General features: G+C 41.2%; 3 protein-coding genes across 3 annotated transcripts; 1 reads left to right on the top strand and 2 right to left on the bottom strand.

Annotated features, from left to right (window-relative positions):
- Window positions 1-4,122: 4,122 nt before the first annotated feature.
- LOC125883448 (ubiquitin carboxyl-terminal hydrolase 47-like) lies at window positions 4,123-10,922 on the bottom strand. Its single transcript, XM_049567729.1, has 11 exons — window positions 10,785-10,922; window positions 10,610-10,710; window positions 10,426-10,528; window positions 10,046-10,329; window positions 9,838-9,963; window positions 7,929-8,024; window positions 7,691-7,822; window positions 7,474-7,602; window positions 7,341-7,378; window positions 7,010-7,050; window positions 4,123-6,918 (listed from the first exon to the last, which is right to left on the bottom strand). Exons 4-11 carry the CDS (start codon window positions 10,268-10,270, stop codon window positions 6,773-6,775), a joined length of 933 nt encoding a protein of 310 aa, XP_049423686.1. The 5' UTR covers window positions 10,271-10,329; window positions 10,426-10,528; window positions 10,610-10,710; window positions 10,785-10,922; the 3' UTR covers window positions 4,123-6,772.
- Window positions 10,923-13,333: 2,411 nt separating this feature from the next.
- On the bottom strand, window positions 13,334-15,242 carry zgc:194655 (uncharacterized protein LOC794380 homolog). The gene is made up of 2 exons (XM_049569054.1): window positions 14,859-15,242; window positions 13,334-13,625 (listed from the first exon to the last, which is right to left on the bottom strand). The coding sequence occupies exons 1-2, from the start codon at window positions 15,001-15,003 to the stop codon at window positions 13,492-13,494; spliced, it is 279 nt and encodes a 92-aa protein (XP_049425011.1). The 5' UTR covers window positions 15,004-15,242; the 3' UTR covers window positions 13,334-13,491.
- Window positions 15,243-15,668: 426 nt separating this feature from the next.
- Window positions 15,669-19,378, top strand: si:ch211-212k18.15 (E3 ubiquitin-protein ligase RNF19A). The gene is made up of 4 exons (XM_049569053.1): window positions 15,669-16,057; window positions 16,247-16,347; window positions 18,205-18,378; window positions 18,632-19,378. Exons 1-4 carry the CDS (start codon window positions 15,967-15,969, stop codon window positions 19,085-19,087), a joined length of 822 nt encoding a protein of 273 aa, XP_049425010.1. The 5' UTR covers window positions 15,669-15,966; the 3' UTR covers window positions 19,088-19,378.
- Window positions 19,379-20,577: the final 1,199 nt, after the last annotated feature.

Raw genomic sequence — 20,577 nt, forward strand, 5'->3', positions numbered from 1 at the left:
AATAACACATACACCTTAATTTGTACCTTGAAGGACCTGTAAATTTAAGGCTGATTAATGTCTACATTAATGCATTGACATATATAGGAGGGTTTTATAAGAGGCCGATCTTTCCTTGCCTCATGAGGGTTTATTTAAGGATGAATCTGAATGATTTAAGAGCTTTTCAGGAGGAACAATCCCATCGCATTGATTGTGTTTGTGAGGGTAAAAAAATTCTGTAACACTACGAAATAACATTACACTTCACAGGTGGACTGGCGGCGATATATTAAAATAAACAGTACAAAACTGCGAAATAATAAAAATTAAGTTGCAGTCAAACTTCCCAGTTGAATTCATTCAAATGAGATGCAACTTAAAGGAAAAAGCCAAACCCGTCTGTCCAGATATCACATGAATTCCTGTAAATGTGCAACAGACTGAAAGTGAAAATTAAATCTCCGTCACATAGCGCTGTCTATTATGTTTGTATTTATGACAGCTTCATGTAGGGCAGGACGGAGGGTTAACCTCTCAGGTATTATGAGCCTCTCTCTGACTCACAGGTGTCTGAGTTAAAGTATTTATATCTCAGAGATAAAGTTCCTGGTAAAAAGTTTTCTTTCAAAGTGCAGATGATATGATCTGTATGTGAGCTGTACTGTCATGTGGTATTATGTTTCCCTTTACTGGCTGCAAACCAAAATGGGGACATTAAAGTTTTACCTTACCTTACCTTACCTTACTTAAACCAGAAGAACAAGGGGAAAACCTGACAGTGAGAGGGAGGGTGCTGTAACACAGACTCACAGATTGAGGTTATCAATACCAGACTCTGCTCCTAAAAGCAACAGTTTTGGTGATTATAAGGCAAAACCTCTAACCAGTGCTGTAGAAGTGACCTAAATTCACCTAAAACACCTATCAAAGGCACATGCAACATAAACTTCAATCATTTCCTTCACAATACATAAAGGTCTACTGAACTGACTTGAAATCAAAAGCTGTTCTTGTTCTATTTTTAGCAGATGTACATGTATGATCTCACCCGAAAGGCACTGCACTCAAGTGTTTTCCCCCACAGTCAGAATCACTGTAAATGCTTCTGTCATTGAGTTACACACTGAAATAAAATGTTTTTTATCCTTGCCTGAATTTTTTCTTACAAGATAGTGCTGCAGAAGATGAGAACTGAGATGTATTAGTTAGAAAACACAGTGGGGCCATACGATGAAGCCTCACATAGTCCAAATTCAAAGTAGATTCAAATCATCCATCCATTTTCATCCGCTTATCCAGGGCCAGGTTGTGGGGGCAGCAGGCCGAGCAAAGCACCCCAGACATCCCTCTCCCCAGCAACGCTTTCCAGCTCCTCCTGGGGGACCCCAAAGTGTTCCCAGGCCAGACGAGATATGTAATCCCTCCAGCATGTTCTGGGTCTGCCCCCAGGGCCTCCTACCAGTGGTACATGCCTGGAACACCTCCAGCAGGAGGCACCCAGGAGGATCCTGATCAGATGCCTGAACCACCTCAACTGACCCCTTTCGACGTGAAGGAGCAGTGGCTCTACTCCGAGCTCCCTCCAGATGTCCCAGCTCCTCACCCTATCTCTAAGGCTGAGCCCAGTCACCCCACAGAGGAAACTCATTTCAGCTGCTTATATCTGCGACCTCATTCTTTCGGTCACTACCCAGAGCTCATGACCATAGGTGAGGGTTGGGACGTAGATGGACCAGTAAATCGAAAGCTTTGCCTTCCGGCTCAGCTCCCTCTTCACCACGATGGATCAGCGCAGCGCCTGCATCACTGCAGAAGCCGCACCGACCCGCTGATCCATCTCACGCTCCATTCTGCCCTCACTCGTGAACAAGACCCCGAGATACTTGAACTCCCTCGCTTGAGGCAGTAACTCTCAAATCAAATCAATTCAATTTTATTTATAAATGTCAATATCACAAATCACAATTTGCAGCATATGGCATCCCTCTGTCCTTAAACCCTCACAGCAGACAAGGAAAAACTCCCCCAAAAACCCCTTTAATGGGGAAATTGATTAACAACATTAGATGAGAATTCACAGACAATAAACATTATACACATTTTTTTCTGAGGTTTTGTCCAGGCACCTTTCAAAAAGGAGGGTAAAGAATGAGTGAAAAACTAATCAACACATACAGAAATGTTTATTTAAGAGCTTACTATACATAAAAACACTTCTTGTAAACCGAAATTGGTAAGAAAACCTTTTCTTTTTCCTCAAGACAACAGAGGAGCCATTTGTTTGTCATTTATGTAGATTTCTAACAGTCTACAATGACACTAGGGGGTTAAAAACTCCTCGTGAGGCAAGGAGGCTCACTGACTACAAGACCCATAAGCCATCGGGCCAATCACTGGCTAATGATTAGCTCTTTAAAGAGCAGGACAGGAACTATTCAACTATTCATAGAAGCACAATGTGATTTTGCCAAGTAGGACCAACATCCTGGATCAACATCCCACATCGCATTCCTGGACCAACATTGCAATCAACCAATCACAGCCCTCTGACATCATCACTGCGCTGCTGCTTTGCTTCTTTCAAAACTCCTTAGAGTAAGGACAACCGAACAAAATCCTCAGTAACACTGAACGAAAACCTCGTGATCTACTGCAGGGTTAGTGAGTTAACTTGCTAACTAGGTAAGCTATGCCAACAAGTAAGCTTGCCAATAGACTACAATATTGTTCAGTCACAAAGCTTGTTCGGCTGCCAATAACATATTTTCCCTCCTTTTTCCATGTTGATCCCAGATAGATTTGGTAAGGTTTATTCAGGACCATCATCATCATGCTGATCCTGGATAATTTGTTTGTGTGGACATCAACATGGCAATGATGGTCCTGGATCAACACACGCACTGCAATCTTGCAAAAAAAAAGATGAATGAATCTCAACTCAAATTTATTTATACAGCACATTTAAAAACAACCTCAGCTGACCAAAGTGCTGAACAGGCTATGCAATATAAATATAATCAGTAATTAATAAAAAAAACAAAAAAACCATAGGCCTATTAAAATAAACAATACAACATCATACAGTGAACAATAAAAAGAACATAAGAACAAGATGTCATGTGTGCCGAAGGCCAGAGAGAAGAAATGTGTTTTCAAAAGGGATTTCAAATGCTCCAAATTTGGGCAGCTCTTATATGTAAAGGTTAGGGTCTGCTACTGAGAGGGCTCTATCGCCTTTACTTTAGAGCCTTGATCTCGGAACCTCCAGCAGTAATAGATATGTAGACCTCAGCGCTCTCATTGGGGTGTGAGGCTGTAAAAGCTCAGTCAAATAAGATGGCGCCAGGCCATTAAGACTCTTAAAAACGAGCATTACATTTTAAACTGGATCCTGAAAAGGACTGGAAGCCAGTGTAAGGAGGCCAGTACAGGTGTGATGTGATCATGCCGTTTCTTTCCTGTTAACAGGCAGGTTGCTGCATTTTGAACCGCCTGCAAACGGTGCAGTGATGACTGGTCGAGTCCAACATACAAAGAATTACAATAGTCTAGACGCGAAGAGATGAAGGCATGAAGTAAATTCTCACACTCATGTGGAGGGAGGTGGGCCTTCACCTTACTCAGGAGTCTCAGTTGAAAGAAGCTTGTCTTAACAACTGAACTACTCTGTTTATCTAGTTTAAAGGCAGAATCAAAAATCACACCAAGGTTCTTCACAACGGAGTGACAACAGGGTGCTAGTGAACCAATGGCACTATCGTAGCTATCTAAAAAATTTTGGATTACCTAAACAGAATGATTTCAGTTTTGTTTTTGTTCAGGTTAAGAAAGTTCAACTCCATCCATGATTGAACTTCTTTAAGACAGTTCAGCAGCGCCTGAGTAGAGGCCTCACTGTTTGTTTTTATGGGCAGATAGATCTGTAGATCATTTTTTACATTTCATATTATTCACTTTTTTTCTTGTAATTATTGTTATTTTTATGTCTATGCTCTGCACATCTCATCTATTGCACGTCTGTATGTAAAAGGGATCCCTCCTCTGTCGTCCTTCCTGAAATGTATTCCTTTTTTCTCCCATTAAAGGAGAAGAAACTGTATTATGTGATTACTTTCCACAAAAGCAGTGCATGTCCAAAGATATATTTCATTTTCTCTTTATTTATTATGATTATTTTACTTACATGTTTAAAATCACCATCAGAATACTATGATTGACACAAATCACCACAACAAAGTGATAAACATAAAATCTTAAGCATCTTTGACATTAGACAATGGGCACAAGTGTGGTGTGCAAAAGGCTTACTAAATTTAAAATAGAACTGAACAGCAAAATAAGAAAACATATTAAAATAAAAATATCTATACAAAGACTTCCACTTGTATTTCCTCACACAATCTCCTGCCTGAAATCATATTAGATATTACATTTAGAGCCATCTATTTATATATCACTGAACAACTTAATAAGTAAAAAAAATCAACATTTTAAGAAAGTAACAAAAGCAATAAAAGACAAACATTTTTTAATTATTTAGTCTGTGAATTATGATGATTTCAGATCAACCCAACAATACTGGGATCTTGATCTCCTTGTCTTGACATTAAAAACATTTGAAGTCAATGTCCATTGTGTTACTTTTCTATTACAGACTGTAAAACAACCCTCTCTCTCATTAAACAACTTCCTCTGCTGCTCTTTAAACAGGAACGATCCCAAAAACAGGAAGTGATGCATTTTACATGTCCTAAACCCAGCAAAGGTGATCTGTTACACCGCCTGAACAAACAAATGTATACTTTGTCTTAATCGGACTCTGAGGTCGGGCTTATGCAAGCAATATGACAGTGAGTAAATTTTTTCTGTTTCTTTTTTTCTTTTCTTTTTGGCTTCTGACGGGCAAATAAGCGGCGCTGCCACCATCTTCTTCTACCCTGCTCATGTTCACCTGTTTTTTCTGCTGCATGTTTCATTTCAACAGCCTGTTCCTGTGTGTTAAACTTTTGTTTCTTTTTTTTTGGAATTGACTGAATTGTACCTTGAGTCTCATTCTCCTCTGGTGTATTCATAATGACTCTTTTGGCTCCACGTTGCTGTGGCTCTTGCAAAGGTGCCTCACTCAGATTTAAATTGTGAACACCCACCAACACGGTGTCCTGTCGTACGGTTTCCTCCGTAGTTTTCACTGTTAAGTCTGTCTCACTGCTTCCTTTAATTCTACTATAGATCTCTCTAATTTCGCTGTCAATTCTCTTTGCATATACTCGTGAACCATGCCTTCCTTCCACTGCATTGTCATTATATCCAGTTCTTGCTTTGGGTTGAGACTTACACATCTTTTCGGCACCTTCAACACCCCTGTTCTCAGCCACTTTTCTGCTTTCTGTCAGTTCTGCTTGTCTAGGAGAAGAGTCTGTTCTGCGTTGAGTAGGCTTGTTGGCTTGTTTGTCCACACCGTCTTTATGTGATGAATGTTCAACACTGATTTTCTGCTGTGGTCTGTTCTGTCTAACATTGTCCAATCTTCTCGTGTCCTGACCCTCTACACCTTTGGTAAGGTTAGGATTCATCATGGATGTTTCCTTCCTTTTTGCATGTATATCATCGCCTGTCTTTTGTTCCATGAGGTCATACTTTCTGAAGCCCTTCACGCTCCCCGATGCTACCTTTCTTTCATCAGCTCCAGTCTCATCTTCCTCGTCTACCTTAACATCTGGTTCTACCTCCAACCAATTGCCCTGTTTGTCCACGTTAAGAGGTTGAAGGGTATGTTGTTGTCCAATCTTCTGTTCACTTTCCGGACCTTCATTCATGTTCTGTCGAACACTGTCTAATCTTCTCTTGTCCTGATCCTCTACAACTCTCCTCAGGTTAGGATTTGTCATGGATGTCTCTTTTCGATTTAGATGTTTATCATTTTCTGTCCTTTGTTCCTTGACTTCCTTCACATCCCTCTTATCCTGTCTTGGTTGCTCATGTCTTGTATACCTGCTACTTCTTCCCTGTTCACACCCATGATCATCTTTAGGTCTGTTCTGTCTACTATCAGCTCCAGTCTCATCTTCCTCGTCTACCTTAACATCTGGTTCCATCTTCAACCCATCACCCTGTTTGTCCTTTCTAACATTAAATTCCTTGTCCTCATGATGCTCTGCATGCCTGTTGAGGTGTTTTGCTGAGGATTTCTCTCTCCATTCTGAATGTTCATTACCTTCCATCTCTCTATCCTTGTCTCTGTTTACGTCCACCACCATCCTGTCCTCATCTCTCTGCATGTCTACACAAACTTGTTGAGGACCATCACATCTCGCATGCTTGTTGCTGAATTCCTGTTTATACCTCTGATATGACGGGTCATGTATGTCAGCAACCTCCAGACTCTCCTGAGGTCTCTTTTGTCTAACATCATCCACTCCTGCGTTGTCATTGTCCCAGTCGTCAACACTCTCTTCAAGTTGAGTTTCTCTTGATGAGGTTCCTCTCTTTTCTGCCTCGTTATCAGACTCTGAATTTCCTCTTATGTCCTCCTCATCATCTGTCACAACTTTCCTGTCATATCTCTGTTTTTCGGCATGAGCGTCTTGAGGATGATACCTCACGTCTTTCCTTTCCTCATCACACTCCTGTTGATTGTATGATAAGGTCTGCCTCACATTAACTCCCTGACCCTCTACACCGATGCTGTAAGGTACTCCTGATGGCTTCGCTCCTCTAACCCCAGGAGTGATATCTTTAATTCCTGCTTCTTCATTTGTGTCGATGGAAACAGCCACCGCAGGTTCATTACTCACGCCTCTGCCACCTCAACATTCTCTGTCTCTCTCATCTCGATGACATCTTGACACTGGTAATAGATATCAGCGTCAGCTGGTGGGAAGCCTCCAGGAGTGGACACCTCTGTGATGTCTTGAGGGCAAGTATCAGCAGCATGCACTGGGAGGTAGGTATAAAATAAAGTCAGAGAAAGTACCAAACAATTTAAAGAAGTCATCAGTAAAAACAATGAACTTGTTTGTCATCTTACTTTTCTTCTTCCTGTAAAAAAGGAGATAAGCGCTGCTGGATCTAGTGAGAGAAATGTACAATAGAGAATATGGTCATTTTCAGATACAGCAAAATGCTTTTTTTAATACAGGGGCTTTCTGTTGTGCATCCTCACATGCACTCACATGAAAAAAAGTAACTCATAGGTTTTATTGTGCAGACACTTGTGTTCTGGTGCATGCATAAGCCTGTTTGACTACACCCACAGATACTGGGAAATACATGTATATATATATATCATATTTATGTCTATTGTTTTCTCTTCTCAAACTCAATCAAGAAAAATCACCACAGTAAGGACTACAACTTACTTTTCAAACTTATCCACCTGGAATAGCTGGTAATCACACTGTTGATGAAACAAAAAACAAACATAAAATGATGAATCAAGTTTTGCACTGTATATACTGTCATCGACACTGGGGTTTCAGTAATCAGTCTTACCAATGTGACCCTCGAATCATTGAAGTTATACCATTTATCATCATCTTGAGATTTGATCGTTGCTGTGTAATGCCCACTTCTAAGATCTCCAGAATGGTCCACAACTGCATACAGTTCATACGTCTGATTCTGATCACCAGTAGAAAACATTAAAAACATTATTATCAGGAATGAAAAAAGAAACATGTCGTGATAGTAGAATATACTGTATTCATACCCCAGGTATCTGTAGTGTGTAGGGCACAGCCACAGTGCAGTTGATTTTTACATATGCCATGTATTGGTAGTCAAACTCAAACCTCTTCAGCAGCAGCATCAAAACCTCTGGATGATCCTTTATTGCACATTTCTAAAAGAAAGTTCCATCTTGTTAAAATGCACACAGTGAACTCTTATGGACACTCTTAATGTGAGTTAATGTGCACAAATCAGAGACACGTTTTCTCATTACTCACAATCTTAGCATCAGATTTGTCATCACACTCGTCACAGTACATCTGGTTTTCTCCGCTGAGATGCGAATCTCGGAAAAACTCCTCAATACCATTCACCTGATGAAATGCAGTTGTGTCATTTGTGACTGAAATGGACTCTGTGACAGATGCCCTGCAACCCAATCGCTGGAATAAATGTTGGCATTGTACATACTATCTGCAAACCATGAATATGTTACAGTACATTTGTGCGTTTCATAGGCAGCAGATGTGTCAAAAATGTACATTTCAATTTTCAATTTCACGCTGTGGCAATACTATGACTGACATGTGTTTAGGTTACAGCACACAAACCACTTGGGGTTACAAAAACATAATGTTTTAGCTTAATATATCTGGTTTGCATATATATATATGCTACGAACACAGCTGGACATATTCCAAACTCTTATCTCAAAAGACACCATTTGGTTGCTAAAAACGCAGCTCAACATGTCCCGAACTCTCGTTAACAAACACCCACTTTTGTGGCTACAAACACGGCTGGAAATGTATAGAACTCCTGTTAAAAAATACCCGCTATGTTGCTAAAATGTACTGAACTCTCATTAAAAAATACCTACTTTTGTCGCTACACACAGAGCTGGAAATGTCCCAAACTCTATGAAAAAACACCCACTTTTGTGGCTACAAACACAGCTGGAACTGTCCTGAATTTTTGTTATAAACACCCACTTTTTGTTGCTACCAACATGGCTAGAAATGTACTGAACTCTCATTAAAAAAGTACCCACTTTTGTCGCCACAAATAGGCCTGGAAATGTCCCGACCTCTCGGTAGAAATAGCTGCTATGCACTACAAACACAGCTGGAAATGTCCCGACCTCTCGGTAGAAATAGCTGCTATGCACTACAAACACAGCTGGACATGTCCTGACCTCTATTAAAAAATACCCGCTTTTGTTACTACAAACAGGCCTGAAAATGCCCCGACCTCTCATTAAAAGATACCTGCTTTTGTCGCTACAAACACGGTGGAAAATGGCCTGAACTCTCATTAAAAAATACCTGTCTTTTATTGCTACAAACACAGCCTGAAATGTCCTGAACTTTCGTTAAAAAATATGCACATCTGTTGCTACAAACATGGTTGGACATGTCCCAAACTCTCATTAAAAAAAAATACCTGCTTTTGTTGCTACAAATGTGGCTGGAAACCTCTCGGAAAAAAATAGCTGCTATGCTTTACAAACTCGGCTGGAAATGTCCAGACCTCTCATTAAAAGATACTCACTTTCGTCGCTACAAACACAGCTGGAAATGTTCTAAACTTTTGTTATAAAACACATGTTTTTTGTTGCTACAAACACAGCTGTACATGTGCTGAACTGTTAAAAAAAATACCTGCTATGTTGCTACAAACACAGCTAGAAATGTAACAGAATCATAAAAAATACCCGCTTTTGTCACTACAAATAGGCCTGGAAATGTTTCAACCTCTCAGTAAAAAATAGCTGCTATGCATTACAAACACTCCTCTACTCCTCTAAACTTTCATTAAAAAATGCCTACTTTTGATGGATGAACATGTTCCCAGCTCTTGCTAAAATTGCCCCTTTGTGTGTCTACAAACACAGTCGGACATGTCCTGAACTCATCTGGGTTTCAACATCTGCCATCCCCTCCTCCCGCTGAAGAGAAACTCAGCTCATACAGATGCAATCTGAACTAAGTCATAACAATGGCACCCACAAATATAACACAGTCATGGTTTGCAGAACCGTACAATGCCTAATGAAAGTAAAGCATTCATTAATGTCTTCTCAATGAGTTTCTGATATATCACAAATTCATGTTAATGGTGTTTCACTAGATTTCTCCTGGCAACAAAAATAAATGTGTCACAGTTTGCAGGACCTGAGATTCTTACCACGCTGTAGTCCTCACTGTAGGACTCCACCAATTCAAGAGGAAGATGCCAAAACGCTCCATCAAAATTCGTCCCATTATGACATGTAGAACATTCAGTCGTGCGCGTCAACTGTCCACGAAAGATCTGAAAGCACACAAGAACACAGACTGGTCAACATGTATTTTTCATTTAACGCACAGAATCCCTTTGATGATGTCTTCTCTACCTTTGATGCCTCAGGACTGGTCAGACCTAAAATCTTCTCAAAGCACTCAGCAGCATCTTGCTGTTCATACACTGAAGAGGGGAGAGCAGAAATCAATGTGCATGTCTCGTGCACACACAGCCTTTCAAATGCTTTGTTGTTCTTTGTGTCAACACATACTGTACCTCTTGATGCCCAGCGTGTTCGTGATTTTAAAGGTGTAGGCTTCATGTTGTTCCAAGTCATCAAACAAGGGTGTAAGATGACAGTCAATACACTCGGTGTCAGGATTTTCCTGCTTGTGCCTACAGAGTTAAGACACAGTGGTCATGAAAGGTACAAAGGTGCACTGCAGCCTAAATGAAGTTAAATGCATTATGAAGTTGGACTTTGAAACTAACTGTTTTACAGCTTCTCTGAAGTCTTCAGTCATGAACAGCACCTGCAGCACACTGTTCAGGTAACATGTTGCTCCCTGGTTTGACAGGCCATGGTACTTAATGGCTGCTGGGAGGAGAACATCAGTAATAATGCGTGTACATGTCACAGCAGTACTGTGGATGATAAACACAGCATGTATCTTACCTGGAGAGCGGGACGTTTGGTAGAAATACCAACATTTCCCCAGTAATTATACATGTTGATTCCTGTCTCACTGTTGTATCAGTCCACTCCTGCACCACTGGCTGCAATGACAATGTTGACAATGAATCAATCGCACCTGTTTAGGAACACAAATGCAGAAAAATATAAGCCATACCTTCAGATGAACGAGTCATGGGGACTGTCGGACAGCAAGGCCTTCTCTCTGTAAATCACCGACGCGTACAAACTGCACCCTATTCCTGTAAATCACCCACAACCCTCGGCATACTTTCACTTTCACTTACCACAACATACAAACCTGCAGGAATGCTGCATTCAGGGTGTGTCGGAAATTTTGCCATTTATTAACAGACTGCTCACATGACTAACAAGGACATTCAGTTTTACTATGCAAGTAGCTCTTTACTGATCTAGTTATAAAACAAATCATAAGCCATCAGCTGTCTTCTCTTAATGCTTCACAGGGGGACGTGAACGCAACTTAAGGATGTTTTGCATATTACAAAATCCCTATGAGCACACCACATGAAGTGAATTTTGATTTATGTGACCATGTATTTAGATACACCCATGCAGGATGTGGTGCTGAACAGGGGCGTCTCTAGGACTTGGGGACACTGGGGGCCTTGCCTAGATCTCTGTACGGGGGACGGGGGAATTTATTTTATGAACAAGCTGTATTTGCTTTTTTAAAAATGCACTCTGGCAACTTTGTTTAATTTTATTGTCCAGATTAATCAGTCCCCCTTGCGATTGCAATAATTAACACAAATTCAGGGCGTGGGTAGTGTAGTGGATAGTGCCGGCGCACCATGTATAGAGGTGATGCCTCGCTGCAGCGGTCGCAGGTTCGACTCCAGCTTGCGATCCTTTGCTGCATGTCAACCCCTACTCTCTCTCTCTCGCCCCATTTCACTCTGTCGTGTTCATTAAAAGGCAAAAAGCCCAAAACATAATCTTTAAAAAAAAAAGTCCGCAATATTTGCGGGGGCTTGCAATTTTTCAGAAGTCCCGCGATTTTTCTGCGATTTTTCTGCGTTTTTCCACATTGACCGAAAGTCGACGCGCACGCGACGTCATTTCAAACGTCATCAGACGCGTCATCAAATGTGCTAATCGCATTGCAGTATGGAGAAATGCTCTGTATTGACATAAGAATTTGCAGTGTTTAAATGCATACAATATGTGTTGAATATATTAAAATGTTATGTTTACAGAAGACATGTAGCTTACATGTTGTTTTACAGTCACATTGTCTGGTTTGAGAGCTACAATATTTACTCAGGATTGTTGGCAACATTATTGGAGTCCATGTTTTGAAACTAATTAAATAAAACTAAAGAAGAGAACTATAAAAAACATTTGCAGCTATTTTTGTAATATTCAGTATGGTTTTTATAGCAAGTGATTACATGATTTATTTTTTTGGAGGTAGTAATTAAAAAATATATATATTTTTTCTCCTTTTCTCATTAGCTGCAATTTCCCACAAAAAAATCACATAAAAATGTCGCATTTTTCGACAAAATTGGCGGCAAATTTAAGGTTGTTTTTTTTGTCGGACTGATTAATTATAAATTGTAAAGTAAGAAATATAAGCAGCTGTTAGTAATTAGTACTGAGAAGAAACAGATCTTTTTTTATTGACAGCAGCTGGAAAAATAGTTAAATGTATTTATGTTAACAAGTTTGAGGTACTTTTACTTCAGTGCTTCCATTTTATGATACTTTACCCTTACTCTCAGACTAACAACACACAATACACCCTAATCAACGACTGAAATCATGACGTTTTATCATACATTCAAATATCCAGCAGTGTATGTGTGTACCTCCACCAGCTGCAACATTAAAGTGCATCACTCATTATAATCCAGTATGAATCTGAAACGGGCCCTTTTATGATTACTTTTACTTTTGGCAGTTGAAATATTTTGATGCTAATGCTCTATTAATTCAATTAATTCATTAATTCATGCTCTATTTTTTATCACAAGGCCTATTTTTATATTTGCAATACAGGATATGTATAGCCTGTACAGATCTGAGGCTATTGATAAAACATTCAGGGCTAAAGCCTTGGACAACGAGGCCTAATGACGCCACTGGTGAAAGAATTAATTTTACAGATGGGATCACTTCTGTTTATTACATTGTTGTTGACTCTAAGTGGCCCCGCAGGGACCCATGGTTGACTTTGTTCATCAGTCAGGGGAGCTGATGGTCAGGGACTAAAGCTATTTGTCAGACACATCAGTGAGGTCTATTTACTTAATACTTTAACCCCACTGCATTTCAAAGGCAAATATCGTACTTTTTAGTCCACTACATTTATCTGACACTTTTTCCATAGCCTGAAAAGCACATGCTGTGCTTTAATGACATGATACAGTACTATAATAGGCTACTAATCTATTTAGTAGTATGAGAAGTATCTACAACTGGCTCCACATTGATGAATTACAACATTAAAATGTTCTTATATTATCACTGGTGATTAAAACGGAACAAAATTATGAAAGCATAACGTGTACTTTTGAAACACTCATGTACTTTTACCTTGGTGACATTGTGAACGCAGGACTTCAACTTGTAATAGTGTTTTTAAACCATTGTATCTGTACCAAAGCAAAGGATCCGAGTACTTCCGTCGCCGCCGGCGTACGCTTGCCCTCTAAAATAGTGCTGCACACTTAACCAGAGTTGAGACATTACAAATACTTGATTTTATTTCGTACAAATGATCATCGCAATAAAACAGGCAACACAGTAATGATTTAAAACTTGTAAACAATGTTGTCAAGAGTAAATATATATGAAGCGGCGGCGGCAGTGGAAGCAGCAGAAGGAGATGGTCTCTGTCAAGCTGTCAGTCCTCCAGGAACCTTCAACACCATTAAGATGATAGACATGTGCTGGACTCCATATTCAGACAGCTTCTTCTTGTCGTCATCCAGGGCCTTGTCCGTGAAGATCAGCCGAATGGCCTCCACCCCTACACACACACACACACACACACACACACACACACACACACACACAGAAAGACACAAATTAACACAAGTATAGTCATTCAAACCAAAAGACATACAGCCTGTCACTTTAAAGGTAAATTTACTTGTGAGGTAAGGGAAATGGTGGTGTTTACAGGTAGGTCACTGGAATAAGAGCAAATGAAAAGGCAAAAGCTGTACAGTATTGTCATTTGTTATTATTGTCTGTTAGCTAAGTTGTTTATCCAACCCATTCTCATCCCAACTCGCTCATTGCCGCTTGGTCAGTGCAGTGCATGTCCACATACTGAGCTAGCAGGGCCGTGCACAGACATTTTGTGGGGCAGGTGCTCAAGTGTTTTCCTTCCATATGTTTTTTTGCCTGCAGAATGCAGAAATGTATCTTGTTTGCTTGCAAAGTGCACCCTTACAGGAGACTTCTATGCGTCTGCCGCCATCAGAGGAAGTCTTGAGGCTGAAGTGCATTTGTGCACAGGGATGAGCAGGGGAATGTCTGTCTGACCTGTCTCAAGATGTATACTTCATGTTCAATCACAACAACCAGGCTTCAAGTGCGTGCTGCCCTCCTCTCCTCACTTCATTCCCGACTCTTTCATTTGCTTCTCCTCCTTTCCTTTCCACATAGTCTCATGATGCTAACTCTTCTAATGATCCCGCAGAACAGAGGCGTGCAGCGGCTGCGCGCTCCTCTGCGCTCTTTGCGCACGGCATGTTCACGCAGCACCAAAGCGCATGTCAGATTTGCTTAAATAAATTTTCAAAGCCGCGGTATGGGAGATGCAAACAATATTTCCAAATGAGTATTGGTTTATGGAGACACGTGGAAGTGGGAAAGCAGTCCGGCGTGTGTCTCTGCTCGCCACGGGCAGCTGCTGACCCGCAATCAGCCACAGAGGTGGAGGGAGACGGTGTGGTTTTACGCCAGGCGAACTTTGCTGTTTGATGTGCAAGACAACCGCGTGGTTAGGGTTAGAGGAACAAACATTACGGCTTGGCTTTACATTCATATAAGCGAACAACGGCCTCCCAGGTGAGTGAAGGTCAGGGGGAAGCTTGCCAAGGGCGCTAAATGCTCTGGTCTGGCACTGACTGTTGGCTTACATGTGGGCATGAAACAGTAATGGATATAGGTTGAAGTTTTAAATCGTTTAAGTGAAAACAAAAGCAAGCTCCATCATCGGCTTCACAGCATTTAATGTATAATTATGGCTTACCTTTGTTCGCGGGAATCTTCTCTGCTATCTTGTCTTTCAGCTGCAGCACCGTGATGCTCTTCATCTGCTCCTCCGTGTTGCACAGGTCAATGGTCACCTTCTCCCCTCTGAATCCATGCACCACGACCTGGTAGATTTTTCCCATTTCTGCGTTGTTTTGGCGTTTAGAAGTTGCTGAGCAGCTGTCGGCTCTGCCGCTTAAGTGTAATGAGGCTTTAGGGTGTTGTTTCAACTGATAAACACACACTGACGTGGAGGGGGGGTTGAAGATACTTTCACTTTCGTCCTAAAGTTGATATCACCAATGTCATTATTATTTACAATATTCATTCTATGTCATTGCTTTAAGTGTTGTTGTGCAGGTGCGCAAGTGTCGTGCACATGATTTCTGCACCTATCATTTCCTTTATAGCTTTACTGACTGCACTCAAACAGTTCACAACAACAGTCAGTCCTTCCATGAGCTCAAAAAGCCTCGCAACTTCCACATTTTGGTCACCGTGGAGTTTGTCCACTATAGTCTGCATCATGATGTCCGAGCAGCATTTCCACACAGAACCCTAAAACTGCAAGCGGTGCTGAGATGATTACTGGAAATCACCTGACACTCCAGCAGTGTTTGTCATCAGACCAAAGAATCTTGTGAAACAGGTGGTTGGCATATAAGAAACTGCTGTGAAACAGTGTATTAATCTTATTCAAACTAACACTGAACACTTAATTTTTGATTTTTTTTGGGAGTTTATGTTCAAATTCAAAACAATGCAATAACAAAAACAATTCCTACAAATAAAGACATGAATCAAAGCTGCACTTGAGTATGCTGGAATTAAATAAATCCTAAATAAATTATATTCTTTGTCAATAAAACTGAATGTGAATTCAAATAAACACAAGAAATGTGTGCTCTAATTTTCTTGTCACTGCATGCACGTGACTTCTTGTAAAAGCCAGAGGAGGAAAAGTGAAAGTAATAAAACACAAACAACAAAACTTGGTGGAGTCAAAGAAGTTGACGCAGCAGCCAGCCTCTGAGTTTCTCATTTCCTGAGTGCAGAGAGGAGGAGAAGTTTGTCGACGGAGGACAGAGGAGCTGATCCGAAGCACGATGAGTACACAGGGTCAAGAGGAGAAAAGATACGACCCCAAAGACACGACTCTGAAGTTTGTCAACAGACCGGATGATCTGGATCCACTGCGTAAGCAAACACAATGGTTTAATTCATTCATATTATCGCACTGTGTAGTATCCTCATGTGTCTGTGTTGTCCAGCTGATTAAAGGAGCTGCATGCATTATGTTTGGCTTTGTTGATATGTAACAAGAAAGTAATATGTCAGACTTCTGTCATGGTGAGTTCAATGTCTGCTCTACTTGTTGCATCTCAGCTCCAGAGGAGGGAGACAAATGTCTCCGAGCAGAGATGTCCTGTGGTCACGCCGTCACCCCAGAGTCTCTCACTGGGTGGTGTCGCAGCCTGCTGGATCAGGTACTTTCCACCATGTTTACTGACAGCGTCTATGCCTCCATGTTAGATAAGTTAATTTCCAACCTGTATCCCAGTAATTACTTTCCAGCTGTTTCCGACACTGCATTTAACCACCAGTAAACATTGAGCCCTTCTTTTTATTGTCTGATTTATGTTTTATTTTGTCACATATTTCCTTCAGATTAGCACTTTTGCTAGCTGCTTTATTTTCACGTTAAAGTTTATTTAGGTTGTTTCATTTTTGCCAATTAAGAGGTGGAAATGGGATCCAAACCTAAATTTGTTACTTATTGTTAACGTAAATCAATTTATTATTATGAATAACACCTTTCTTAGGTTAACACAATCCAATCACCAGATTAAATGTTGGCATTGTATGTTCCTGCAAACCCCCAATGGATGGACATATCCCAAACTCTCATTAAAAAACACACATTTTTGTCACTACAAACATGGCTGGAAATGTCCGGACATCTCGTTAAAATAACCTGCTTTTGTCGGTACAAAAAGGGTTGAAAATATCTTGAACTCTCATGAAAAAACACAGCTGGACACGTCCCGAACTCTTGTTAAGAAACACCTGATCTTGTCACTACAAACACAGCTGGACACATCCCGATCTCACATGAAAAACACCTGCTTTTGTTATTACAAACACGGCTGGAAATGTCCGGACATCTCGTTAAAATAACCCGCTTTTGTCGGTACAAAAAGGGTTGAAAATGTCCCAATCTCTCACTAAAAACACCCACTTTTGTCACTAAAAACCTAGCTGAACACGTCCTGAACTCATGTTAAGAAACACCCAGTTTTGTTGCTAGAAACACAGCTGGATACATCCTGAACTGATGTTAAAAAACACCTGCTTTTGTCATTACAAACACGGCTGGAAATGTCTGGACATCTCGTTAAAATAACCCGCTTTTGTCGGTACAAAAAGGGTTGAAAATGTCCCGATCTCTCATGAAAAACACCTGCTTTTGTCACTAAAAACGTAGCTGAACACGTCCCGAACTCTTGTCAAAAAACACCCGATTTTGTTGCTAGAAACAAAGCTGAACAAGTCCAAAACTCATGTTAAAAAACACCCGCTTTTGTCACTATAAATACAGCTGGACACATCCCGATCTCTCACTAAAAACACCTGCTTTTGTCACTAAAAACCTAGCTCAACACGTCCTGAGCTCATGTTAAAAAACACCCGATTTTGTCACTACAAAAACTCACTTAGATACACCAGCTTTTATTGGTCTCAGACAGTGGTCAGCTACTGTTTGGTGCTTGGCAGGCATCTCGTCATGGCGTCATATCATTCACCATCCCCTCGCTTTCCTGTTGCTAAAAACCTAGCTGGACACGTCCCAAACTCTGTATCAAAAACACCTGCTTTTGTCACTACAAATATGGGTGGACACGTCCCGAACACTTGTTAAGAAACACCCGATTTTGTTGCTAGAAACACAGCTGGATACACCCTGATTTCTCATTAAAAACACTAGCTTTTGTCACTACACACACAGTTGGACATGTCCTAAACTGTCTTTAAATACACCTACTTTAACTGATCTCAAACAGTGGTCAGCTTTGGTGCTTGGCAGTAATCTTGTCATGACGTCATGCCATCCACCATCCCCTCATCCACCTGATGAGAAACTCAGTTCATACATGTAATCTGAACTACGTCATATGTAGGAAATGTACAGATGTTACATGTCTCTAGTTTGAAGAAACATACAATGCCAACATTTTATTCTGGCGACTGGCCAGAGTTTTCATACAAATGATGCTCAGCTCCCCAGATAGTTTTCACCACATGTTCAACTGGCAATATAACACAACCTCTCCTTTTAATTTCAGGGCCAGTACAAATTTAAGTGCCCTGCTTTAGAGGACGGCACCCTGCAGAAGTGTGATGAAGAGTGGTCTTATCAAGAGGTGCGCAGGCTGGCAGTGCTGACAGCTGAAGAGATGCAGTACTTTGAAGAGAAAATGGCGCTTCTGGCTGCCACAGAATACTGTGATTTTAAAGAAGTGAGTGCCCTGGTGTTCAAAAAACGTTTAGCAGAGATAGTTTCTCTTTGCAACATCCAGCAATCAAACAGATAACAGAAATAACTTACAGGAGTTGAAGGAAGAATTTAGGGGAAACGCTTATTCGCTGTCTTGCACAGTTAGACGAGAAGATTGTGACAATCTTCTCGTCTAACTCAACAAGAATGCCAATAAGCGTACATTCTTACATGCCAAACCTTTCCCTAAAAGTTTCTCGCTCCCTTTCCAACAGTGTCCTGGGTGCAAAACCTACGTGGAGAGAAAAAACCCGAGTAACCTCAGCGTGCGTTGCACAGTCTGCACAGAAGACAACAAGAAAGCTTACGAGTTCTGTTGGCAGTGTCTGAAGCTGTGGAAAGGTGCGGCTCCACGCTCTGACCGCTGCGACAACGACGGCTGCATCAACCTCGACCTCGAGGCCCTCAAGAACTGTGGCACCACCAACCTCAGTCAGGTGCAAGGGGTCGACGCCTGTCCCTCACTCCGGGCCTGTCCCACCTGTGGCTTGAAGGTGGCGCATGACACAACGGGCTGTAAGAACATCATCTGTCCTCGCTGTCAGATTGAGTTCTGCTTTGTGTGCCTGAAGCTGACTCCTGAGTGCCTGAAGACGAGCTCTTACTTCATTGCCTGCAGTGATGGTGTGGCTCCCATACAAACCTCCATACCTGTGTGGCACAGAAACTAAGAGAGAATTTGCACACATTAAGTTCTTGTGATGTAGCTTGCTGCCTTCCTCTGTCATGCTATGCTGTACGTTTCCTGTTGGATTTCATCGTTTGATTACAATATTCTCTTTGCAACTGAAGCCGAAAGTGTAGCCGTGTAGACGTAGTAAAAATATGTGCTGCATTTTCTCGTATACTGCACTGTTTCTGATGTTGCCTCTGAAGGTTGCTGTCTTAGAATATTGATCTCTGCTCAATAACAGTTCATCATTGTCAACTGCATCACGTAATAAAGTTTACCTTTACACGAACGCAGAATGGTTTGATGTCTAACATGCATGTGAATACATCTCCTACATGTTGTACAGGGTTAAACAACAGCAAAACTAATAACATTCACCCACATGCAATGTAAATTTCAAAATATCAAAAACATATTTTATATACAGTCATGAACCATAGCTGTATACTGGACAGTTTTTGCCCATGTAGGCATGAAAGTGTAATACCTGTATTGATCTGAAGATGGGCTTAGGCGCCATCTAGAGGTCAATCTCAAATATAACACTGAACAATGATGCTGATGACAAGTTGTACCTCTGGAGAAGTGCAGATCAATTTCCTTTGTCTTGTGCTGCGTTCAGATGCCTTTCACAAGTCAAGGCTGCTCTTAAGACAGCCACCTTGTCCCTGTCATTCAGAAACTTCATTATCATTGTTCGCGCGGGAGCGCCAGGCTCTCATCTCTGGCCAACACGGTGAGATCTCTCCAGTGTAAACCCACCAGGTGTTCTAAGCCCCAGTGCCTTCAGTATCCACTTTTCGACAAATGAGCAGGCGTAGTCCCCCTCCGCCTTCTCTGGTAGATAAACCAGCCTCAGGTTTGAGCGTCTGGACCGTGCTTCAGGGTCTATAATTTGTCTTGGAGCTCCTTTTTCTTATCCTCCAGTGACCGAACTTTAGCATGGAGGCTAACGACATCATATTCAGTGCTGGAAATAAAGATGTCCATGTTTGCATTGGCTCTGTACACTCTCTCAAATCTGTTTGAGAAATCTGTTTTTAAGTCTTTGATAGCATTGAGAATCAAACAGATCTCCGCTGCTTGAAGCAGCCTCCTCTGGCATGTCATTAGCTTTAGTGCTAGCTTCACAGCTAATCTCAGCTGAGCTGTACTCTGATATCCTTGTTTGTCGATTTTTTGCACGATGTCTGCTATTTTTTTTCCGGTGCAGACGAAATCGGAGTGTTGTAGAGATGATGTAGCAGCTTTACAGCCGCAACAAATAAGGACTATAACAGGATTTACTTAAGTGTAGCGGAGAGGAGAGAAATACGTCCGTCTAGTGCACTGCCTTTACAGTATTTAGAAAATTATTTAAAATAAGCCAGGGAGAAATGTCCACAAAATGTCACAACATCAACGAACACTACTGACCACTCGGTGAGTTTCATGGCTTTGAAAAAGAACGTTTAGGGTGGTTTTAGGACAGGTTCACACATGGCCATA

Source organism: Epinephelus fuscoguttatus, linkage group LG23, assembly GCF_011397635.1.
Source record: "Epinephelus fuscoguttatus linkage group LG23, E.fuscoguttatus.final_Chr_v1".
Lineage (NCBI taxonomy): Eukaryota > Metazoa > Chordata > Actinopteri > Perciformes > Serranidae > Epinephelus > Epinephelus fuscoguttatus.